This window comes from Oreochromis aureus, linkage group 11 (assembly GCF_013358895.1).
Source record: "Oreochromis aureus strain Israel breed Guangdong linkage group 11, ZZ_aureus, whole genome shotgun sequence".
NCBI classification, from domain to species: Eukaryota; Metazoa; Chordata; class Actinopteri; order Cichliformes; family Cichlidae; genus Oreochromis; species Oreochromis aureus.
The window spans coordinates 30,663,107-30,689,291 of NC_052952.1; the positions used below are offsets into that span (position 1 = coordinate 30,663,107).

Genomic DNA, 26,185 nt, shown 5'->3' on the forward strand with positions numbered 1-26,185 from the left:
TATTTTATGTCTTATGCGTTCAACTATTCCTCTCCTGCACTGTGAGGAAAACGGTGTAGCTCTTACTTTCGAAAGAGGAAGAACTGCGAGAGAACATGTGACACTTTGTTCTTAAATAACAGCAACAAGGAAACGCAGTCAGACTGGGTTCAGCGCACGAGCAAAGATGAGTCCGACTAATCAAGGCAAGTGAAACACTTTCTAGTCATACTTTAATAGCTTTAGTAGAGATATTAATGGCTGGTAAAACAAAAAGGGGGACATCTCCCCATAAAAAGCTTCATATTTTAGTTTGCTTTTACTTTCGTTTTTGTAGTTTTCAAAGACTTTTCTTTGTTCAGGCTGCAGGTGTGTTCAACGATAGAAATGCATTGTAACCTTGTCATAATGTCATCACAGTTAAGTAAAGTGTTTCTATAATGTTTAATAATTGTAGAAAAAGAAATTATCCAAACACACTCGGTGTATTTTTAGTATATCCTTATGTAATTACACCATAGACAGGAAGGCTGTGCTGTACAACTACGCTGTAGCATTTGTTTAGTAAAACAATTTAAAAGTAATATAAAACCGGAATTCTTCGTTTTTGTGTTTGTATTTATGAAACTGACAACAAAACGAAGTGGAAAAAAGTGCCAGTCAAAGTGCTCGTGGGGTAAAAGTCCAAGTAAAAACTGAATAGACTTAAATCACTTACATTAGTATGAGAAACCTGGTGAGTTACAAATTCTGGTTAAAAATATTATATATATCATAATACATTTAGGTTATACACTGAGGGTATTGTGTGTGTTGTCTGAAGAGGGTCCTCTTCCCAGCTGGGAACTGTACCGGGTATAACGGGTGGAGCTTCATATTCATCGCTGTACGTTTTGCTTGTTCATAAGTTTCACTTCAGGTCTTGTGACTGTAGCGTCATTTTAAAAATTTTGCACAGCCTTAAATATGTGGAAGTGATACTTGAGACTTCTCTTAACACTCAGAAACTAAAGACACAGTGATCTGTGCAAAAAGTTGTTTTTTAAAAAATGACTTTTGCTATGTAGATGAGGCCAATGATCCACCTCAGTATAAAACCCCTGAAGACAACATCAGCAGCAATTATAATCTGGTAACATGCTTGAACACTCAGTTCAAACAGCAGTTTTCAGTGGAATCACTTCAGTGTCTTCAGTTTTGTATATTTGCTCTCTGTCATTGTAAGAAAACTGAGCAAACGCTCTCCCGTTTTGTATTTTGAGGCCTGTTTGTTGATTCTTGTATGCCCTTCTCAGCTTGTTGCCAAACTTTTCTACACCATATTATTTACTTGTGTAAAAAAAAAATCTCACTGATCCCACCTAATGCACTAAATAACCAAAAAACATAAAGTGAAATTAAAATGCAGCTACTTGATGCATTCTGAAACGCAACCATTCTTCCATATTATGTGAAGTATTTGTAAATAATAGTATTACTAAGACCTGACCCCCAAATTGGCCTTGAGCTTAAAAACTCGGTTTAAACTCAACTATATATACAGAGTGCTGTTTCTAAGAAGCAGAGGTGACCTAGATCAGTTTGGTTTAGATTTATTGCCATCAATCTGATAACAAGTGATGTAAACCAATGTTTACAATCATGTTTTTCCCTGTTCTGACTGAGAAGCAGATCAAGACAGTAAAATTGTGAAAAAAAAGACCTTTTGATTTGGGAAAAATTACCATGTATGTATGTGGGAAAATAGTTGTGGCTCCTGTTAACCTTTTAGAGTAAATGTTGGGTTTTAATAAGAAGAATTAAATATCAGGGGCTCTCATAAATAAGTTCAGTTGTGCTCATATGTCACTAAACGCCTATTCTTTGTTTTGATTTCCATTTTTTTGTTGTTTTCTATTTGTCAATATGTAACACAACTCTGAAAATATTTTGGCCTGTGTCATGCCAGAGTCTCTATGTGTGGTTTTTATGAAACTAAGGTCTGTTTCTGACTGGAGCTCTCTGCCAGGCAGGTTGTTTTTCTCAGTATGTTAGTGAGCATCAGTCTCATCAAAGGTCAGGTGACATCCTGTCTTCTCGTGTCATCGTCTATGTTTGTGTGTTTGCAGGCCTGCTGTTGCTGCTCATCTCCCTGTGTGCTGGGGCAGCAGCCATGTTTGAATCCACACTGGATGCCCACTGGGATCTGTGGAAGAAGACACATGGGAAGAGCTACAAAAATGATGTATGTGACAAATAGTAGTAATAAATATTTTTTAGAAAGTGTTATATTTGTACAAGCGCTACATAAGGCTTATAATTAACTTATACAGCATTTTCACCTCATCTGCTCTTTCTTTATGTGAGGTGGAGGATGCTCACCGCCGGGAGCTGTGGGAGAATAACCTGAAGATGATTACTGTGCACAACCTGGAGGCCTCAATGGGACTTCACACCTATGAACTGGGCATGAATCACATGGGAGACCTGGTGAGACACTCTCTTGCTTTGTTAATGTTTTTGATTTATGATAATTTTTATTCATTAATGGTGATTGTATTAATGATGTTGAAAGGTCAACAGAATTAAAGCTGATCCATATTGAAGAGTAGCTGGGTATGTGATAGATGATAGATTACTGGCAGAAAACTGAGGATACATGTGACTCAAAAGTCTCTGTCTTTAGGCCCAACAGAGTTATGTCAAAACACTTGACCATCATTTTCCACATAAAACCTCCACAGTGAGCCTGGCTCGAAACCTCTTGCCACAGTCATATTATCAGTTTCCACCTGCCCCTCAAAATACTTTTTTTTCACTTCCTGCATGTACATCTACACTTCTGCAGCTCACATTTTTAGCTTCTGTAGAAGCACCCTTTCATCCCCTGTTGCTTTCTCTCATGTTTAAGCTAATGAATAAAAAACTAGATGTTTAGATCAAGAAATATCTCGAGCTTTATGACCCACAAATGGAAAAAGATGAAGTCTGGTGAGATGGAGCTCTGGAAAATTATTCTTGAGGTGAAAAGTCTAGCTTAAATCAAAAAGACAGCCACCATGGCCTTTTTGTTGTCTTGCGACATATTTGGTCTTCCTGTTGACACTTCCTGTTAGTGCTTGGAGCGAGACTTGATGCACCGCAATGTTTTTACAGCTTCAGCTGCCTGCAGCTTAGTTAGTAGTTGAATTAGATGCAAAGTTTCATTATGAAATTAAACATTAAATTTCCTTAAATGATTTAAATAACAATATTTAATAATAACAATAACATTTTTAAAAGAAGTTTATTTGTTTTTTTAAGTTTAAACCAACTTTAAAGTTTTTAAGTTTTTACATAAAGCCCTGAAAGAAGTAAAGGGTGTGTTAACACATAAACTGATAGTGAAGTTGCCATAGTCCTGGTATTCAGTTTGTTTGTTTTTTTAACCACTTCATGTTTCTGGTTTTCCTAATATTGTGTGTCATCTGTGTTCCCCTTTCATGTTTCAGTGTCTTCATATTTTGTATTTAACACATTAGCTTAATTTTGCATACTGCCAGGAATGTTATCAGGGCATTTTTAATATGTGCTCATAAAAATCTGATATGGTAGTTATTTATTTACATGTGACCTCTTGCAACAGCAGGAACAGCAAGCTGAAACTATTCTCTTTTTTGACTGCTCTCTCCATTCTGCTAATATTAAAAAGGTTCTCATTGTCCAGGAGAGGTTATCAACAATCGCCAAATGACACATGCTTGTATTTGCTTTGAGGAAAAAAATATTAAAATGTAATTCAGTTATCAGTGTTTATCAGTAGTTCAGTATTGTAGCAAAAATCAACAAACACTACAATAATTACACATTGACAGTGTAAATTTGTGTGTTTTTGTACTTAGAATTATAGCAGATTATGAAGTCAGGGAAATTGAGCATTATAACATATAAGTATTGCATAGGGGAGATTTATATGAAAAATTAAAGCTTTTAGAAAGTTTATAAAACACATTGAAGTTGAAAACTTTGATAACTGTCTGCCAACTGTGACTGGCTTTTGCTTCTCATTTCATCATTGGTGTTTTCTTTATCATAGACAGAAGAAGAGATCCTGCAGTTTTTTGCCAGTCTCACTCCTCCCACTGACATCCAGAGGGCGCCATCTGCCTTTGCAGGGGCATCAGGTTCTGGCATACCAGACACCATGGACTGGAGAGAGAAGGGTTGTGTCACAAAAGTCAAGATGCAGGTAAAAAAAAACAAGAGGGCATTTGAATCAGTGTATAAGTATTAGTGCTGCTGAGAAGAGCAAAAACATTTGATGTCTCATAGCCACGCAGGAACAACATCTCCCCCATCATCCTGTTCCTTGTTCTTTGAATAAGTTCATGTTTACACAGGATGTCATTACCACAGTTACTAGTTTAGCAATTATTTTGTCACTTCCACTTGTTTTGGTGCAAAGAAGGTGGGTAGCATGGTCTTACAGGGTTTTTTTTTTTAACCTAAATACTTTAAAAACTGTCTCATTATCTTAGTTTTTGGATGGTTAATATTAAAAAAAAATTTAAGTGAAATAAGGAAAATCTTCATGTTCTGGCTTTTCTTCCTGTATGTAAATAGTCCATTTTAAAGCTTCACTTTATTTGTCTCTAGAAACTCTAAATTTGCATTACTTTAAGATATTTTAAATCCATATGACTTTCTGTGCTAAAATTGTTTTGCATAGAGTCAAAGGGAAAAAAATCATGCAGATAAAAAAAAAATAATTTTAAAAGAAAGAAACAGATTATGATGGCTAATTTATTTTTAACTTGTGTTGTGCAGATGAATATCATTTAACCAGAGACACACACATATTGATTTTGGCATTGCTTCTGTTCTGTGCAACATGGTAAATGTAACTGACCAAAAAACATTCTCATATAGTCACTTGACTTCTTTAACCTCCTACACCCTGCTGGACCCTGGCTTCACCTCTACAAACACCTGTTGAGCTGCCAGACACAGAAATGTGTGAAATGATGCACAAGGAACTTGTGCTATTTCTGTTTGATGTAGTGACAAGCTACAAGAACATTGTTGAAGGGGGATTTTTCACTCAGTGTTTATTTATTATTATATCAATGAATAGTATATATTAAATCAAAATCAAAATGGATTTCTTTATGGATTTCTAAGAAGTGTGGAAAGAGACTAGAAAGGAAAACTCAAGCAACAGAAATAGTATAAAGAACACCTTTGTTGCCAGACCAGTGTGTTTCAGCTTGTTTATTTTGTCACAGCTACAAGTGCAGTCAGATATGTAATTTGGGGTCAAAGGTTTACAACCGCAATTCAACAAATGTTGGGATGCTGTGTTCTTTCTGCCAGTTAACCAAATATGGGATTTGTAAAGTTGGACATTTAGAGGAACACTGAGAATATAAGCATATTCGAATTACAGATCCTATGGGGTTTTTTTTGTTTGTTTGTTTGTTTGTTTTTTAACTTAGGGTGCTTGTGGAGCTTGCTGGGCCTTCAGTGCTGCAGGGGCCCTGGAAGGCCAGTTAGCCAAGAGTACAGGAAAGCTGGTGGATCTCAGTCCTCAGAACCTGGTGGACTGTTCTGGCAAATACGGTAACCACGGCTGCAATGGAGGCTTCATGACCCGAGCTTTCCAATATGTCATCGACAACCACGGAATCGACTCTGATGCTTCATACCCATATACAGGACGTGTAAGTAAACACACAACCTTTTTGTGGCCCTATGAGTACACTTTTGTGCTAAAAGAACATGCACTACGTACTTAGCTCATGTTACCAGGGGGTAAACAATCTTAGCTATAATATTAGTAATAGGTAAATCAGCTCAAGGTAAAGCCAAAACATCTGACTTCATTATTTACAGCAAAATTTGAGAAGACAGGAGCAAAGCTACTTTATTTTATTTTATTATACACATAAACTTTGATCTAAGGAATGTTACTATTTTTTTTAAATATAATGATTATATAATGTTAGTTTATGTTGTCTTTGTGTAATTTTCAATTAAATATTGTGTTTAAATGATTTCCAATCATTATATTCTGTTTTATTTTTGTTGTTCATACCATGTGAACAGTTTTACAAAAAAATTAAACATAGGACTCTAACACAAGCTTTACAAACATTTACAAAATCCTGTATGAGACACCTAGGTGGGTGTATAAACACCAGCAAGAAGTTGAGTCCGATCCTTCAGGCTGTAGACAGCAACACTCACACTTGTCTGTGGTCAGCTGTTAACGTCTCTTTGGAGCAACAATAAATTAATCGGAGCGGACAACATGTTTGTCCTCCAGGCTTGATGTAGTTCGCTGTTGTTTGTGTGGAGGAGGAAGCCAGTTGTGAGTCGCTTCAACAGACTGTTCCAGCCTCGCGGGGGTGGCGATGTTTTTAATTTTAGGAAAAGATATTTGAAAAAGCAACTTTGTGATGTGAAATATTCTATGAGCATAATGACCACAAATATTAAATGACATGACAATATGTGTGTACTTTGAAACCATCTTTAGGTTTAGTTTTGTCCCAAAGTACAAATTATGAAACCACTGACTTTCTCTATTGTGAGTGAGGTGCAGTTCAGTCAAGGGAGAGCCTGTTTCCCAGTGTCTAGTAACTAAAGGGGTGGTTTCAAAAAACTGCAGCTCATAATCCAAAATAATCCACAACTTTGCCAAAGTATCATTCATATGTCAAATGTCACATTAGAATGGACAAGTAGAGCAAGCTCAAGGACTAAACATATTTTAAAATAGGGCTGGGCCATATCATACCGTTCACGGTAATACCGGTATAATGTTGGGCAACGATAAAAAAAAAATTAAATATCGCGATAGAATATGGGTAAAACGCGCATGCGCAGTGCCTTTGTTTTCATATGCACATGGCGGAAAAAGCATGGCGGCAACAGAGAACGTGAAGGGCGAAAGCGGAATTGGTTTGTTAAAATGCTGCAACTTCAGTGGTGTGGAACTGGTTTAACTTTCATCCGTCAGATACACAACAAAGCACTATTTTTGGTAGAGCATGCTAGCGGGCCGTCGTTATTACCGTGTTGTTTGGAAAATACGGCACACTTAAAATCAATCCTTTGATTTTTCTGAAAATCGACAGTGCCCCTTATAATCCCGTGTGCCCTATGTATGAATTCTGGTTGTGTTTACTGACCTCGAAACGATTTTATGTGGTACACGGCGCTCGAAAATCTGTCAAGTGTTTTAGTACGACTTTGCTAAGCTACGAAGCTGCACCGCTTGATGGATTGTCGGAGCATTACGGCTATCGTAGGCAGGCGCCTCGCGGAGTGATACGTACTGTGCTTCAACATAATATTACCGTATTGTGTGTGCAGTGTTGGGAAGGTTACTTTTAAAATGTATTCCATTACAGAATACTGAATACATGCCCCAAAATGTATTCTGTAACGTATTCCGTTACGTTACTCAATGAGAGTAACGTATTCTGAATACTTTGGAATACTTAATATATTATCATGCTGTTTACAACTACATGAATGTCCTATTGCTGTGATTTATTACTGTTACTGAAGGTCCGCGGCTCCAAACGTAGTAAAGGGACCTCTGGCTAATACGTCGGGTTCGTGTCGGGCTGGTAGCCGCTAGCTTTACTTTGTTGTCTGGGTCAACTTTGCTTGCGGAGACAGAGAGGCGTTGAAAGGCTTCTCCAACGGAACTTATTTTTTCCGGAGGAAAACACGAACACGGTGTACAGTTGAGTCTTAATAGCTTACTTACAGCTGGGCTCGTCAGGCACTCTTCTTGGCTGCTGTGGTTATTATTATATTTACATGCTTCCAGCTCCCGTTTTTGCTCCGTGACAGCTCGGACTTTTCCTTTCTCTCCCTCCCTCGCTCACAGACACATAACGGGTATGGTAGTCCATTCTCCCTGCAGCACGGACTACACTGCCCATCAGGCTACATGCTTTAGAGCTATGCCTGTAGCATTCTGCCTTTTAGCTTAGCACAACATCAACAACAACAAAAAAGCGCTCTCTCACCCAGGAAACACGCAGAGAGAGAGAGCGCGTCACCCTGTAACCATGGCAACCGTAACGCTGCCGCCTGGAACAACAGAACGTAGCTGTCAAACAAACCCAAACAATCCTGACCCGCGACAATATGAAACAGGGAAGTACCGCCGTGTATTCCATTTATTTCAACAAAGTAACTGTATTCTGAATACCACCTTTTTAAACGGTAACTGTAACGGAATACAGTTACTCATATTTTGTATTCTGAATACGTAACGGCGGTACATGTATTCCGTTACTCCCCAACACTGTGTGTGTGTATAACCTCTTTTTAAGTTTTGTGGATATTATACATGGTTATGCTGAGGATATGTCGACCAGTTTCCACTGGAAATGCCTTTTGGTTAAACTGTCAGCAAGGAACTTGCATTTGCACTGTTAAATTTTTATATAACTTTAATGCACATAAAAAACAGCTGCTTGTTTAAGTGAAAACACATTGATGTTTTTTTATTTGCACTAATAAAGTTGTGGAGTTTTAAAGTATTTTGTCTAGTGTCATTTATATCGTCAGTTATATTGTTATCGCAAATTTTCAAATGTATATCATGATAAATATTTTTGGTCATATCGCCCTGCTCTATTATAAAACCTAGTTAAGGAGTGGCAGTGAGTTTGTGTTTTCTGTTAGCTGGTACCCCTTCTAGTGGTATGAGGTCCTACCTCCCAGTTAGTTCAGTTCTGCCTAAGGCCTGCCTTGCATGTTTTAAAACAAGAATAAATTTAATTTTTCAGTTTTTTCCTGGACTGCATCAGATCCTCTAACATTTTGTCCTTTAACTTCAGGATGATCAGTGCCACTACAACCCAGCAACTCGTGCTGCCAACTGTTCCAGTTACCAGTTTCTGCCTGAAGGGGACGAGAACGCTCTGAAGCAGGCCCTTGCTACCATTGGACCCATTTCAGTGGCAATTGATGCTACGCGGCCCATGTTTACTTTCTACAGGAGTGGTAAGATACACTTCGTCAGGTGTCAAGTGTATTGTTGTTGTAGTTTTGAAACGTTTGGAGGAATGAAAATGTTTCTGCATTCTTTTCTAAGAAAAGCTTGAATTATTAAAACTTTAATGGAAATTATTATTTATAGTTTTTTGGAATGTTACAATGAGATTGGTAATTTCTCTTTATAATTTCAGGAGTGTATAATGACCCATCATGCTCACAAAAGGTGAATCACGGTGTTTTGGCAGTGGGCTATGGTACTCTGAATGGACAAGACTACTGGCTCGTAAAGAACAGGTGAGACATTTTCACTGATTTTTCTTGAATATGGGTTTTGTATACAAAGTGGTAATGTGGCGAATTCTGGATGATTCTAGAAGACAAACAGGAAGTGAAAGAGAGAAGTCAGTGCTTTTTTATAAAAGTACATATCATCAACACGCAAAGACTGATTGTTACATTCTGTTCAGGCTTTCAATTTTTCCTGACAGGACTACAGTGGTCATCTTAAAATGATATTAAAAAAAAAACTTGTTAAGCAGTAATTCCTCAGACTGTTGGGCTACGATATACCAGTTAGCCTTCAGCATTAAATTAATTAAATTAAATTAAAGTTTAATTAAATAATAGTTAATGCATGGCAACCTCACAACATCAAAAATATACAGCCAATCAAAAGTTTGGGCATACCCATACATATAAGATCCCTATCCATATTAATAGTTAACATACACTGCAATTAGTTAAATGTAAAAAAGGGAGAAAGACAGTTTTTTTATATGAATAAGCATTTAATCATCCACTGCACCTGGTTTTATGTTCTTGTGTTTTCTTTTTTTTCTATGAATATATGTATGTATACATATATATATATATATATATATATATATATATATATATATATATATATATACATAGATAGATAGATAGATATAGATAGATAGATATAGATAGATATATTTTTAACATTTATTTATTGGTTTTAACAGGTTTTACATGATACACCGTGGACATGAAAAATAAAAACAAAATAAAATAAAATAAATAAAAAAATATATATGAATATATTTTCTAACTTGAAATAGCAAAAAGATTTCAAATAATAGTAAAAACTGAAAAACAAGATAAAAATAGCACAATGCACTACTATTTCATAATGATTTTTTTTTTCACTCTCAAGTTGGGGAACTACCTTCGGAGATCAGGGATACATCCGGATGGCACGCAACCAGAACGATCAGTGTGGCATTGCTCTGTATGCCTGCTACCCCGTCATGTAACTGCAGAGGGAACTGAAGGGAAATTCTTGCAAAATAAATAATATTTCATATATGATTACCTTTTAATTTTATTGTAAGTCTTCAAAAACTACAGCTTCAAACTAATGCCTTTTGGTGCTTCTCTTGAAAAATTATATTATGAGGAGGAAGCATTATCACTGATTTTCTTTAGCACTGTGGAAATGTTAATGTTTGTATCTGTATGTGTGAGTGCTTGTATAAGAGTCTTTTTCAGTATGTTTTTTTTCTTCTGAACCTCTTATCAAGCTACTTTCCTAAAAAAAAAAAAGTGTCCTTGAAAGGTGAGGTTCAGCAATTGCTTTAAAAGATTAGATTTTTCACAAGTTAAAGAAAAATATTTATCCGCCAATGTTTATTTTGGTTAGGATTAACTACCGTACTAAATCAGGGGGTAACCAGAAATACAACCCTCTGTCTAAGGCTATGAGGTTTTCATTAAAAATCTATTGTAAAAAGTTGTGACTTTACTGGATGTTTAGCGCTGGACTACTTTATATTTTTAGACTTGAGCCAGTAAGATTTATAGATTACATTCGGAACACAACACGTACTGCTGCTTTGTTGTTTATACTGATATTATGTAATCTGACTCGACATAAAAATAAAACATTTTCCAAAATGCCGGTTTCTTATTCACAAAATAATGAACATGGAATTACAATATTTAAATTTTAAGGTGTCATGGTGCTGGGTCTGTTACTGGGTGTTTATGTTTTTGGACTTTTTGGACTTGTTTTCCTACAATGGTAGTGATTTATGTTTCCTTGTCTTTTTCTTGTATTATTTAGTTTCCAAGTTTAATTATTTAAATTTCCGGTTCTTAATTACTTGTTGTTGTAGTTAGTTCCCTTTCAGATCGTCTGTTCATCTTCCGTCATGTTTTAGGTCTCAGGTCTTCTTGTTCCAGGTACCTTGTGTTTAGTTTTTTTACAGTTTCGTTTTCGTTAGTTTAATCGTAGTCTCCCTTTTGCTTTGTGCAGCCAAAAATAAAAGGCTCACTTTTTTTAAAGTCCAGTACCATCTGCCATTGCAGATGTGACAAAAGGGGGATATGTATTTATGTAAACATGCCTGGATGTTGAGGGTTTTAACTGGTTGAGTACTGAATTGTGCATGTTATACTGTATTTTTGTTAAACAAAAAGGAAGTTTAAAAGGAAGAGTTGGTTTCGTAAGTGTGTTTTCTTGTTTTTGGACAAAATAAAAAATAAATCAGATTTCCGAGCAGCTATTGGTGCTGGTGTTGGCCTTTAAAACCCAGATATCTTTCCTGCTAACACCTTGAACAAGGTCAGAATAAAGTCAACAGACTGCAGTGTTGGGTTACAAATGAGTCATTTTTATTTTTTTTAGTGCAACATCACAACAAACAATTTTCACATGAGGTATTCAAAGGGATTTTCTTTAGTTGTTGATACAAAATGTCCCACCATGATTGACGTTTAAAGTTTTGTATATCTTTTTTTAAAGCCTTTGGTTGGTTAGCCACATTCATTAGTAAGTCTAACACATGGACAAGAATGGCACAATAAAGCATGGTGGGTCGAGTCCAAGCTGGGGAAAGTCAGACTCAGTCAGATATTTCCCTCAGCTCTTTCCCGTTTAAAGCTTTTTGTATGGATCTTATTAATTCCTACTTACAACAGTGGGATTGAACAGTATTTCAACTACACTAAACATTTTGAAAAAAAAAACAGGTGGGAGGGGTGGCTTACAAATGTGGAAAAATAGCTTCTGTCTCCTCTGATCTTATTTTATGTTAGGATGAGTGCTTGATTTGGGGTTTTTTTTTTTTTCTATTACAGCAATTCGCATAATTCTAGCTTTTGGAAAACAAGGAACAGGCAACGTTGATTACAGCAAGATCCTCCTTGCTTGGATTGTCACCTCCTTCTTTTTTGGTCTTGAGAATGATTTTATTTATATACAGAACATGGATCAATGGGACACTAGCATACTCGACTTGAGCTTTGGCTGGACAGGGGGTTCCTTCAGCCCCTTCACAGATTGATTCCAGCACATTTGGTTTGAAGAAGTAAAAGGCATGAAGAAGAAGAGACGGATGAACAGACAAGATAGATAGATAGACAGACACCCTGACAGAATGGATTCTTTGGTTAAGGAACATTTTTGCCACACAACATCTCACACAGTTGAGGTAGATGGGTAAAGTCTTCATGTACGCACACGGGAGAAGACAGGGACAGACGGGGAGACACTGGGGTCAAAAGACTTTCATCTGAAGACACTGCTTCATGTCAGTTTCTCAGTTCCAGCTCAACATAATACTGTTTTATGCAACATAAATAAGCAGCACACGGAACCCCACTGGTGCTTTTTTGAATCCTCTGAGTGCTACGGTAGCTCTGATGAGGAACTGCTAAAACTACCTACATTACATAATGATTCAGCAGTTACTCATTGATCTTTGGTTGTTTTTTGGTTCAAACGTTATCAAAAACAGTACTTTTTTGGTCTTTTTAAATTTTTTATTCTGAAAGTATATATCAGCTTTCAGTTCTGCTATTTCATTATTAACGCGCTCCTCAGAATTGCTCTGCAATGGCCTCAGCTGCCAGGCTTGTCTCAGGGTCAAGTTTCTAGAAAAGTCACTAGGGGGTGCCGCAGGCTAAAATGGCAATGCGGATCACCTGCAGCAGCCAACTGGATTCACTCCTCCCTCCCGCCTACCCTCTGTACAGAAAGGGAAGAGCTTCCCTGCTTGACACGGAGCAGAGGGTGGCTCAATACAAAAAGCACTGTCTCCATTTTAGACTCTCAGTCAGAGAGACAAAGAAAAACCTGAAAGGTGTCACCTCAGCTTTGATACAATGACAGCAGTGGGCAGAGATCAGCAGAAGAGCCTTCAAGCTCTTTTATTTTTAATTTTTTCACCGCTGTACAGACACAGGCGCACAACCCCACCACCACCCCCCGTAGCTCTCAGCATGCTTACAATTGTTGCTCATTAAAGTTTAATTCAGCTCTATGCCCCACTACTCCAACACCTCCTGTTCCTCAAACAACCCCCCTCCTACTTCTCCACACACACTGCTACCACCATCCTCATTCTGGATGATTCAGCCTCCTCTCTGATCTCCCCCCACCCCTTTTTGAATGCCCCCTAAAGCCCACAGGTCTGGCCAAGAGCAGACCCCAGACCAGATACCCAGAGAGGAGACGGGATGAAAAAAGCCTCCCCTTTGAAGTCCACGAAAAAGTCGATGGCCTCTTTCATGACCACCCGTCTTTCAAGTGCACGCTGTGAAGGGGGCCCCGGCAATCCGCCTCTTACAACGTTAAAGACAGAGAAAGGGAGAGAAAATGAGACAGGGAAAGAGTCAATGTAGAAAACGGCAAATCTAGCTTTGCCACACTTGGGCAGCATTTAGTCGGGAGTGAGAGAATTAAATCTTGGGTGACTTCTCCTGATTTCAGCACCCGCTACTCAGAATGGAAAATCCATGCAAGGAAGGAGGACCTAGAACAAATGCCAAAACCCCAAATGATTAGGAAAGATCCATGGAGCTCTTACAGGGCCAGGGACAAACCCCACAAGCCTTATGACAAAATGTAAGACTTCTCAAACACTGAACTTTGGATGGCAGAGGGCATAGGTCATAAAACTAAAGGACCTTACAAAGAAATTAAAGATTCCCAGAAAACGAGAATGGGAAAAACCATAGGAGGGAAACCTTCAAAAGACCTTATAAACCAGGGGTACATAAATCCAATTCCCCAGAAGATGAGGAACACCCTTTAAGAATCACATCGGACAGCAAACAAACCCAGAAAAAACTCCAGTATCTCAATTCAAGTTGAGGAAAACACGGGAGGAGTCAGGAGTGAACCCTACTAAACGTCTTGGAACTGAGACAACTAGCAGAAGCCTTTGCGTGTGGTGGACGGTGAGATCACACTGAGAAGGACATAGACAGTAGTGTCTGCACTGCACTGGAGAAGGGGTTAGGTGAGGGATATTGGGCGGGTGGGGGGGTCATAACCATGCATTTCCCCAGGCAGATGCACAGTACACATGTTTGCTTGTGACCCCGAAGGACTCACACAACATTAGACAGTGCTTTAAGTGGGTCCCCAGACACATTACACACTCTGCCAGATGGCATTGGTCTGAACACAACTTTACAAGCAACTTGTGAGCCTATGGGATGCCACATCATCTTTGTTGTTATTGTTATTGTCATTATTGATAGTATTATTAATTATAAATATTATCACAACATTCAAACAAGCTTTGGCCTTGGCGTTAAGAGCTGACAGCAGAGACATTTGCAAGAGTAAAGAATTCCCCATAATTCTACAACAAAACAAAGAAAACAAAAGGGGCCAGGCCTTAAAGATAGAGAGATACGTAACATCACTGGGTGGGTCGGGCTGGATCCGGGTGGATCGGGTACTGGGTTTAGGGATTCAGGCCGTACATTCAGGGAGGCAATGTTAATCTTTGGTATTACGATGGGATTCTACAGCTAAAAGTGCCCATCACAAAAAGTCTTCAGTTTCACACAGACATACAGAGCATTGTTAAATAAATACTTACAGTATATAGATAGCATAAATAAATAACCAAATAAATAAAGGAAAGAAAAAGGGAAACCAATAAATACACAAATGCAGTAATAAATATGTTGATCAGATCATTAATTGCATTTGAAAAGTTCTTGGTTTGATTCATCTATTGGCTATAAGGAGGCATGGTTAAAGCCATTCCTTTGTGGACCAAAAAAATGACCTTGTACGTCAGCAGGGCTGAAACAAACTGCCCCACACTTCCAACGTGTTACTATAAATAGAGCGATGTGCTTGAAATCTGTACAAAAACATTGGAAAGAATCACATTCCTCCATTTTCTAGACATCTGTAAAAAAAGATTTTGTAATGGAGGAGTATACAGTTGTTTGGAAATGAGTGGAAAAAATACTACAATGTCACTATACATTGTGTCAGGTGTACCTCCTTCTCCAGAGAGCCTTTGTGTTCAAACTGTTTTTGTTTTCATTTTTCTGTGTGTGTGTTTTGGTTTTGTTTGTTTTTTTCTTTTTCGGTTTGATTTTGAGTCCAAAAAAATGGCTGTGGAGCTTTCATTTGGAAGCTCAGTGAGAGTCTTAAAGCTAGACGGTTGCACCAACAAGTCTGTTTCTGTGTCCTACTTGTGTTTATCGATTCTGTCCTGGCATACGGTGAGATGTGCCGCGATTCCCCCTTGAAAACTCTGATTCATTCGAGGTGGGACCATCTTGACACAATACAGAAGAGGCTCCTGTTGATGGGAAATGATTGACAATTGGGAGTCACAGACGCTACAGAACCCTCCTGATTATTCCAGGCTCCAAGCTTGGAACAACGCCATACAGTCCTGGGAACCATTACCATGGAAACACATGCTAAGAAAAGGGCATTCAGTTCTCCAAGAAAAAAAAAATGAGGATTTAAAAAAAAAACGCCTCTTCTTCCTCTTTCACCTTGATTCTGGAGGAATAAAGGGACTATAATAACATCGGGGAAGGATTAATGTCTTTGGATGATGGCGATCACTTGATTAGGAAGTTACACAATGAAGCCCTCCAGATGTGAGCGAACGACACCTCTTGATTCTTCACGTTTGGAGAGATGAGAAAAGATTTGAAGGTACACCAAAATATGCTTCCTCCTGATTTGCAATACCCTCATTATCTCTAATCTACATAATCAAAATAATGCAATGAGATGGTGTCTATGTAAGGGTGTGACTCTTCTTTGAGTCAAATCATCTTTGCACCCTTGACTATACAGGCAAGACCTCACATCTTGCAATCATATCACTCTAAGCATTGCCCCTTCCTTTTCAAGGGAGCAATTACCTTTGGTTTGGGAAAAATGCTTCATCTTCATAAACTCATCTATAATAGCTGGCTCCATCTCTCCTTCTGATAACGAGGAGGACATTTATTACGGCTGATCTCTGCCTAGACCAGTCTATGTGCCCCCTTGCTCCCTCAGCGCCCTCCTCACAGCACCTCCGCGACGGTCTACCATCACGCCGTGCTGCAGGACACTGCGGAGGAGGAAATGCTGGAGCCCGAGGAACCGGTGGAAGAAGGACGGCCCTCGTCTGCCCACTTGTTGAGGTTGCGTCGGCGGGCATTCATGAAGAAGTTGCTGACAGTGGAGAGCTCCAGGCCCAGCTGCTGGGCAATGGTGACCTGCAGCTCTTTGGTTGGGCGGTGGTTCTCCCTGAAGATGGCCATAAGCGTACGCCGCTGCAGATCTGTGAACACCAGCCTGGTGCGCTTCGGGCCCTGGTTGCGCTCCAGCTTGTTCTGCTCCTGTTCCTTACGCTTGCAGGCTGCAGGCAGATGGATAAAAGATAAATTAAAAAAAGGAAAGGGGAAGCAGGTTAGCTAACAGACTGGCTGGCTAACTAGGACAAATGGATTAAGCTGAGGGAAAGTGGATTTGTTGAAAGAAAACAGATTAGCTAAGCAACTTTGATTAGTTAAAAGAGATGAATCAGCAACTTGTTTCATTGTGCAGTAAAGGAATCAAGATGTTCAGCCTATCACATCTTATTACCAGTGAGCTGCTGTAAGCTGCTAAGGAGAGAAAAAACATATAACTACATCCAGACCAAAGTCCTGAAGTCTTCCATGATGTTTTTCATTATTCTTTTTAATTACATTTTGGAAAATGGTCTAATTTTTTACATAGATATGGCCTGGAGACAAAGAACTAAATCTGGTGTTGCACTGATAATGACAATATCTTCCAAACAAAAATTGAATTCAAACACAAAAACAGATGTATATCAAATTTCTTCCCTTAAAAGTTTGAAATATAACCTTTTATCACACCAAATGTCGCATTTTTGTCCCTCGTAGACTCTCCCTTACTTAACATCCGTATATTTCTGCATCTTTAGTCCTCAGAAGATAAAAAGCTTTAGCAGCATTTGTTCAGTATCAAAGTTATCCAAATCCAATCTACAGTAACAGTTAAGTCTTCTGGTGATTCTTTTTTTAATCTAAGTCTTGCGTACACCAACCACAAAATAAAATCCTGGGGTCTGGGTTAAACACCACTGTAGCTGCGGCAGCCCGCCCAATTATATAATCAATATTTTCTCGTGAAAAAGTCTGAAATTTATTTTGAAAAAAAAAAAAAAAGACTGCAAAGAACAGTTTTGTTTAGTGCGAGAGAAAAATAGCCTGATGCGTGTGGGCTGAGCTCAGATCCATTTTGAGAATCAGACGAGCATTTTGAATTCAGGCTGCATGTTCCTCTGCATATCCATCGCTGAACCTTTCACCTCTAACACGCTGTAATTCTGTATTTACAGGAAACACAACACCAACCTCTGCCTTTGTGTACCGAGCCAACTTCTCCTCCCTTCCCTCCCTCCCTCCATCCCGCTCTTTTTCTCTACCCATCTCCCTCCACTTCCACTCTTTCCTTTCCCTTAGTGGACACTTCAACATCATTAGTTTCTCATAAAAGTCATTTACATGTGGCGGCAGTGAGTGAGTAATAATCACTTTAGGGGGAACTAATTTATTTTCTATTAAAGGCAGGTTACGTCAGGGGTGAGTGAAACAAGCAGAGTCGGCATTGCCCAGGGCGTTTAGAAGCCTTAAGTGGGCTAAAACATATTTGGGGGAGTTGTGCAATTACCTAAATGCACACTTTTAAGAGGTTTCAATCAGCACTGTGCGGTTGCTGGGCGACTGTTTTGCTGATGGTATCAAATGCATTTCTAAGTGTAAGCACACTGGTGTACATGCACAAAAAACACAAAGACACAAATACACACACACAAATGAGCAAGGACAGATGGATTAGTGCCTAAATAGAGAGCGGGTTTTTTTCTGGGGGGGGGGGATAAAATATGAATTCTTCTAATAGGTATGATATTAGATATGCAAGTTATTTGACATGCTGTTTCAGAAGCTTTCTCAATCTCAGAAAGATAAGATGTCTGGTTACACATGCTCTTTGGGCTTTTTGAGCATTTAGCCAACCAAAACAGCCCTCGGTGTAACAAACGTGTCATTTTCATTGCAAGAAAAGAGAAACTCTTTCTTTCTTTTCGAGATTTAACATTAACCATTTTACAAGCAAGAGGGGAATAAGCTGTATTCATGTTGAAGCTGGTAGAAATAATCCTGCTGCACAGGCAGATTTTTTTTTACTTATATTAAGAAAACACAGAGAAATGTGTATGGAGTTCTATTATTGACAAAAAAATATGTGATTATATGGAGATTTCAGCTCGCATTAACCTTGAGATCCAATATTTCGAACCCTAACACACGGAGAAACACAACCCAACTCACGCACGCTACAAACATACATTATATAAAACACAGATGCTGCCTTTTGCTCTCACAACAGCACTGACACGTCCAATTGATTGGCTCACAGTTTCCCATTGAGAAACATCTCACATACTGAGGGGTGCTGCTGATGTTAACTGTATGACTGTCTTTTCACTCTTCAAACGCACAGTGGCAAATTTCTCTCATTAGCAGAGCGCTTTAGGAAAAAGTGTGACCTCACCGCCATCTTTTTCCACAGAGTGCAATCACAACAGCAGAATTAGACCCAGGTCTAAAGGGTGTGTGTATGTGTGTGTGTGTACTTGGCACCGTCTGGCTTTGATTGCTCTAACATCCAGCTGAGTTTCTGAAACTTAAGTACTCAACTGGACATGAATAAATCTCCCCATGAATTCCCTGTGAACATTCTCCTCTAAAATCATTATCTGAAGGAAATGTTTTGACTCGGGGATGCACTCTTGTCAACTTGAGATTACAGGGGCCGGTTAGCTTTTAGGCATCCAGAGCTCGTTTGCATTTCTGAGAGTTATCGAACCACGTCTCATTAAAATCTGAACAGGCCGAGATGTCAGCAACATGTCAATATCACCACAAGTGAAATTATATATATATATATATTGCTTATATATATATGTCTAGTATTTATGCTGCATTCTTCATATGTGTTATACCATCACCACGGTCAATATTTCTGGGTTGGGGGTGTTGGGATGTGAGCTGCAGCTATGGAATGTATATACAGTGGTGCACTCTGAGCTCATGTAGTAATGAAAGGAATGACATGATAGTGCTGGCTAGCTCGCTTGTAGTGTGGATTTACGGCTTGTTGGAGGAGTTGCCGTGTCCTGCCGCTCTCCTCCTCCTCGCCGCCATCCTATCCTCAGCTCTCTCCCTTACTGACGATCATAACGCCGACCATTAAGTAAATGCTTCCTTATGCTGTAATCATGTGTAAAAGGCTCACAATTACCATGCTATAAATCCCCAGCACCGGGGCTACTCTTGGAGACATAAATATTCCCCTATAGGCTTCTTATGATCGTGGGAACAGCCCCTAATCATGATGTATGCCCCTGTCTCGTGTTGCTGAAACGTGATCGAAAGCCCTTTCCCTACCCCCCGGCGTCTCAGCCCCCCCTCACCACCACCACCACCACCACTCCCCTCCCTGTCCTCTCCCTCCACACCCCCTCCACCCCCCACCCCCACCCCCACCCAGCCCACCCCCTGCTGATTTCTTGGGCCAGGGGCTGATAGAAATTATTGATTAAATCTGTGCAGCTCAGACTCCTCGACCCACAGAGGCTGGTTAACCCCTTCAGCGCCAGAGTGGGGGGAGCTGCAAGAGTCAGATAAAAAAAAAAAAACAACACAACAAAAACAACAACCCTGTTTGTTTGATGTTGCACAGCTAAGGTCACGCCGGCCTGTTTGCAATTCCTGATATGCAAATGGCATTGGGTTTGACCTTTGAGCCTTGCTAGCAAAACGTGAACTGTACGCAGCGAGAGGTGGACAAGGCTTTGTGGCTTTCATTACTGTGGGGGTGGTGCAGGCACTGGAGCTGACACGTAAACCGCATTGACCTTTCTTATTCATTTAGACCTTTAGTCAAGGGCTTCGGCCATCATCTTTAAAGTTATAGTCTCTGATCCCCCCTCCTTGACTTTAAGTGTCAGAGCAAGGCTGTGTGGTCTTTATCCTGCCTTCTTCTCTGACTAAATCCTGATTGCCTCCTCCACAGCCTGAGGTTGGGCTGGAGATGCATCTCATATACAGTGCAGTAATCCATACAGCACACACACACACACACAAGATACTGCAGATAAATCCTAGGAATCACAGCATTTTTACCAAAAGGTTTCTGCAAAAAAGAAATATGAAAATACAAAATGGCAGCAACTAAATTCCATAATTACAGTGCGTCAAGCTTTGGAGAGCTCTGCAGCCCTCTATAGAAGAGACGTTATGGAAATAACATAGTGCTTCTGGCTGACACTAAAGGGCCTTCTATGTATTTAAGCAAGTGCTGCATTAAGGAGGATCATCTTAAAACTTGAGGCGTGAAGCAGAGAGCACTTGAGCTATCTTCAGACTAGGGAGCACAGGGCACCGTGCATTCTAATTCCAGTCTCGATTTGCCGATGCAGCCGAGGTGTGTGTGGGCAAAGCGTGCTGCTCTTTCCCATGGAAATCAATAGAGGCTTGTAATTAAACAAAAGGGGGTTGGCCAGGGGGGGAAAAAACACAACAACCCCCTTTGGAAAGTAGGTTATGTAGAAAAGTGCCGAGCTGTCCAAATTGTGGCTTTGCCAAGAACTAAATATGCAATTTCAGAGAGTGTGAGAGCAGAGAGAGAGAGAGAGAGAGTAGGAGCATAGTCAAACATTAGTACGCTTCTCTGTGTAGGGACTTTAATTTTTTATGAGTCTGATTGATCGGCTGCTCGGACTTGGCGGTCTGACTCGTTAAAAATAATGTTTGTGTTTGTGACAATGAAGAAACAAGGATGCTGCACATAAAGAAAGAACGATGATTAAATCTGCTCCAAAGAACAAAGGGCTGATTTATCATGATGAAGATTTGCCTTTTTGTGGGGGATATAATAGGTGTTTTGCATACAAAGCATTCACGCATCGCAGGATGGGATTAATCAAACGGCGTTTGGGTCAAATTACAGCACAAACCCCAAGATGACTAATCTTTAGAAAAGAGGTTTGGTTGTGATTGCGCTAACGTTTTGCTGAATGGAGGATGTACACATGTGCTCTCAGAGTTGAACAATCAAAGATCAATAATTGTGAAGGGATTGCAAGAGCGCACAATCATTACCTATGAACCCTATTGTGTTGCTGGGCTTAATCAGTCGAGCTGCCAACAGAAACGAAAGAAGCGGTGATCAAGTGGGGAGGCTCACACGCACGTACAGCTCACAGACCCCCGCAGTGAGCCGACCACTTGCAGATACACACTCGTCTACGCTCATCTCATATTACCGCGTTCACTTGGATCTCTTTCTGTGCTGCGTGTATCAGATGGGCCTTAGGTCCCTGTGGAGGTGCAACACTGTAACACGGCACTGTACGGCGTGCTGTCACGTCTTGAATCCACATCCCCAAAGAATATTAAATGGCAAGCAGCACACTGTAATGTGCCTTTAAAAAATAATACTAGTAATAATTAAAATTTGCCATGAAATCTGTATAAAAAGTAACAGGCCTGCAAGAAATAATTACAATGAAATATTATTATTATGATATTTATTTAACTGAAAAGATGCGGCAAATCGTGGCAAAAGAAGAAAGCTGGTGTTCTACATTGGAAAAAACATTTTTTTTACTTTGTAACTAATTTCTATTAACTTTCAAAACTGTTGTCAAATTTTCCATATGACTGAGTGATTCTGCACTAATGACTACATGCACCTCACTTAAGCAGCAACATCTTCTTTTCCACATGTGAGAAACCGGGAAGGAGCTGCCTTAGAGCTGAACAACATTTGTATTTAGCCCCACAGTAATTGCCTCAGTGACAACGTTGATAAAAGGTGTCTGGCAAAAGCTCAAGTCTAATTTGCATCAGTTACCTTGCCAACTCAACTTGAGTCAGGCGCTGAGCAGATATAAATCACTGCTCAAATTAATCAATCGCTTCAGAATGGCATATCTGCACAAATTATTTTGTGGGCTCAAAAGCGATTAAATTGCCAATCGCTGCTCACACTGATCTTCATGGTTCATTTAAGAGGAGGGCAAATGTCTGTGGCTTTTTTTTTTTATTGTAGCTACTGTACAAATCAATAGGAGCTGTTTGGGAGCAAAGTAAACAAAGGAACGGCACATATGGCCTGTTCTTGATCAAACTGACCTTAATGTGCTGCTAAGTTCTTATTACCCAGGCTGATGAGACAATAGACACAGCGGTTGTACATTCACAGCAGTGGGAAGGAGGGAAACATCAGTATGATGCTTTTGCTTTTACTCATGTATCAACCTGAGCTGCATACTGATTGCTGGAGAGGAGATTTTTTTTGGAAGACACGGAGAAGGGAGGCGTTTGGGGAAAACAAGGAGAGTGAGCGTGTCTGTTGTTGTGGTTTCTGTTTGAGCCTGTGTGTATGTGTGTGTGTGTGTGTGTGTACGTGCGGGTGTGAACATACACACCCGGGTGTGTGTATGTGTGGAAAAAATACAGAGTAAAGCCAGATCTTACCCTCCAGCCTGAGCGAGGCCATTCTTTGAAACTCCGGTTCCTGGAGCCAGCGGGACATCCTTTTAAAGGTCTCACGGCCAGACTTGAGCTTGCCCCAGGGCTTAGGGTTCCTCAGGAGGTCAGACAGTGTGCCCTGTGACCTACACAAAACCCTCTCAGCGAAGATGGCCTGGGGGATGCTGTACCTCTTCAGCTCAGTGATGATCCTTTGGGCCACATCCCTGGTGTTGATCTCCTCTCCAGTGCTGCCTCCACTGCCCTGTGAGCCCGGCAGCATGCCCTCGCTGGGTGAGGATGAAGCAGACGATGAAGAGTGCAGGTGGTCACCCATCTTGGTGGCCTGCTGGCTCGGGTGATGGTGAGGCTGGTAGTGCTGGCTATAGATGTGTGGGTGATGGCCTGGGGCATGCTGGTGAGTCTCCATTTTATTTAGCTGATGCCCCACTGAAACATCACCTCCTCCTAGGCCTGGCGGTGACATCTCTCGGCCAAAATCCGATGTTCGGCAGAAAAGGCTACCTCCATGTACATCATACCCACCAGGGAGCATCTGACTGCCGTTACCATTAGGGCTGTTGCCCAGACTTCCATAGCCATGCATGGAGGAACCCAGGCCTGATCCTGTGGATGGAGGCGACAGGCTTTGGGACATGGCCAGTTCCTTGCCATAAGGGTTGTAGAAGTTGGTGCTGAGGCCTCGATCCTCACGCATAAGGGTAAAGCTGCCAATAACATTGCTGACAGGGAGACAGGGGTGATGGTGATGGTGGTGGTGGAACTTGTCGTCAAAGGGCTGCAGGGGGGTCAGGGTAGTGTATGTGCTGCCAGAGCTGGATGGGGAGTCGCCGCTGTAGCCCAGCGCTGACATGGAGTGATCGAAGCCTGGTGGACGGGGCTCAGGTTCCAGAGACATGGAGGAGCCCCCAAGGGAAGGCCTGGGGAAAGCAGCTGAAAGGTCCCGGGAGTGCAGCATAGCCCTGCCATCCTGGCTGTGAGCCAGATCAGAGTGGGTGTGGAGGGACATCTCCCCTAGACTCCCATCCATCGTTAATTTCAACAAATAAAGTTGTATTTCTTGGCTTGATGTGTGGCTGGTCTCCTCTTGTAATTGTTGTTGGACAACTGGGCTAACAGTCTGTAAGGTCTCTTGTTACACCAGACTATAGATTTATTGATTTGTGAATTAATTGATTTCCGGGCTTATAGGGTGTCTAATTAATTATCTGATAACGTTAAGTACTGTCTTCAAACTTCCTCAAACTCCCAGAAAACGAGATTGCAACAACATTAGGAGCTCTGACTGAGATTTTATTCTCGCTTGTGCATCAGCGCTCTGCTTGTCTCTTTGGTGCTCAGCTGGGTTCCTCGGCAAAAGCCTCGCTTTTGTGCCTGCGTGAGACAAGACAGGCGCTGTTATTCGCTTTATTTAAACTTCAGTCGTTACAGAGAAAAAAGAAAAAGCAGCCCAATGAGGGAAAATAAAATGTATCGCAAACAACAAGAGCAACAAATAATTTAAAAATAAATAAATAAATTAAAAAGCACTTTTGTATTTCTGCCACACACACTCCTCGGAAAGCGCCAGAAAACACAGATATCACTTTTCACTCCAACCTAATATCCTCTTGGAATGTAATATTTTTGCTCTTTTTGAATCTTATGCAAAGTTATGAATACAGAAGCAGCCCACAGCGAAGCGCTGTAAATGACCAGTTCCTTTGCATTTTCTCTCCACATGTAGGACGCGTTAACTAACTATCACACATGGTGGCGAATCAGAAAATATATCACCACCACGTATTGGTTTTACAAAAACGTGCAAAATCCTACCTTTATTATCCACTTCTCAGAGCGCGTCCGCGACTCTTGTCCGTCCTGTGCATCTCTCCGACTCTGTCAGCGAGCAGCCTGCAGATTCACACAATTGGTCCGCTGCGCCCCGGGGTGCAACATTCACCAAAACCCGACAGCACAAACCATCTGCGGTCACAAACGAGCCTCTCTCGGTCTTTCCGTCCCTGTTTTTTCTCCCAGTCTTTGGTTTTCACTCCAAAAAAATGTCCCGTTCTAGCCTCGTTTGTTGCTCTACACTAGCAGCTCTCTTCTTGTTCTTTCATTATCTCGTGAGATTTTCCTCCTCCTCCTCCTCTTCCCTCTGCCTGCCACTTCATCGATCTCACCACCAACTCTTTCTCCTTCTCCTCCTCCTCCTCCTCCCCCTTGCTCACATTGACTCTCTGCTTTCAGTGCGTCACGGCCTTAAAAATCTGACAGATGTGCGATGAAATTCCTACTCCAATTAACCCTTTCTCTCCGGGGGGAGGAGGGGAGAGGGTGGGGTGTGACGAGGCGGGGGAAGCGTTGAGGTGGAGATGCTCTCTTTCTCATAACCCCACAGGTTAAGCCTTCTTCAGCTGATTGCAAGCACAACTTATGAATTATGTGCGCACAGCCTGGTCATTCTGCTGCGCTCGCCTGTTTATCGCGTCTGATCAATGGATTTCACTGGCTGCAGCTAATGTCATTCTGTCCTTTTTATGTAACAAGTAATGCTGTTGCTCCTTTTGTCAGTATGAAATAATATATCACGAAGATGAAAAGAGATCACGCTAGCTAACACGCGAGCCTTTTGTTTTTGAAACTATTATTAATGCTATTTTCATTTATTAATGTCATGATTTTGTCAGAAGTTGTGCTCCCCCCCCACCACCATAATATAATTTCAAATATATGTGCAGAACCAGGAGGCCCTTTTAGTGAATATGTAGTTATATGAGTCACTTCACTAACTGAGGGGAAAAATAGAAATAAACATAAAACATAGAAATAAATAAATAATATAAACATCTCTCAATTAGCAGTGCGTTGTGTATAAAATTTAACCCATGCCACAGTTTATTTGTTTTTATTATTATTTTTTTATAAACTATTAATAGAAAATGATTTGTGTTTTTAGTATTAATATCTTGTGTTGGTTTAATGTAAATCCTACCTCTCAGGGAAAAAATGGTGTCAAGTGGCGCTCGTGTTTTGCTCAGCTCTTAATCAGCACTCAGCACGCGCCTCCATTCACTCACACTGCCAACACTTCAGTCTGGAAAGTCCCTAAAGAAGATCAATGCGACCCTTTTTTCCAGAAGCCCCACGACCTGCTGCTGTCGCAGCACCACGTAGACACATATAATGCAGGCCCGGAATAGAGCGCGTGCGTGTGTAAATTTAATATGTATACTTACAATACCTGGTTTTCTGTTTTTTTTTAGTTTATTCTTTTTTGTGTGAGAGAGCTCGCTAATGCGCGCCTGCATACATGGCTCTGTGCACTTATGGTGTAGCCTGTGCAACTTGTGTGTTTACATGAGAGTGCCTGCATGCGCATACA

The 26,185-nt window shown here is 40.5% G+C and overlaps 2 protein-coding genes across 2 annotated transcripts; one reads left to right on the plus strand and one right to left on the minus strand.

Annotated features, from left to right (window-relative positions):
• LOC116333435 (cathepsin S-like) lies at positions 1–11,475 on the plus strand. Its single transcript, XM_039620172.1, has 8 exons — positions 1–185; positions 2,088–2,203; positions 2,326–2,448; positions 4,034–4,186; positions 5,433–5,657; positions 8,802–8,967; positions 9,153–9,255; positions 10,139–11,475. Exons 1-8 carry the CDS (start codon positions 167–169, stop codon positions 10,236–10,238), a joined length of 1,005 nt encoding a protein of 334 aa, XP_039476106.1. The 5' UTR covers positions 1–166; the 3' UTR covers positions 10,239–11,475.
• Positions 11,476–15,730: 4,255 nt separating this feature from the next.
• Positions 15,731–23,848, minus strand: onecutl (one cut domain, family member, like). The gene is made up of 2 exons (XM_031756713.2): positions 22,804–23,848; positions 15,731–16,604 (listed from the first exon to the last, which is right to left on the minus strand). Exons 1-2 carry the CDS (start codon positions 23,846–23,848, stop codon positions 16,294–16,296), a joined length of 1,356 nt encoding a protein of 451 aa, XP_031612573.1. The 3' UTR covers positions 15,731–16,293.
• Positions 23,849–26,185: the final 2,337 nt, after the last annotated feature.

Bases quoted from the DNA above. Each gene is read 5' to 3' on its own strand.
- onecutl (XM_031756713.2), bottom strand. From the start codon at position 23,848: ATGGATGGGAGTCTAGGGGAGATGTCCCTCCACACCCACTCTGATCTG. The intron at 16,605-22,803 runs GTAAGATCTGGC...ATCTGCCTGCAG, and splicing joins GGCCTCGCTCAGGCTGGAGG to CCTGCAAGCGTAAGGAACAG.
- LOC116333435 (XM_039620172.1), top strand. The intron at 2,449-4,033 runs GTGAGACACTCT...TCTTTATCATAG, and splicing joins TGAATCACATGGGAGACCTG to ACAGAAGAAGAGATCCTGCA. The intron at 4,187-5,432 runs GTAAAAAAAAAC...TTTTTAACTTAG, and splicing joins TCACAAAAGTCAAGATGCAG to GGTGCTTGTGGAGCTTGCTG.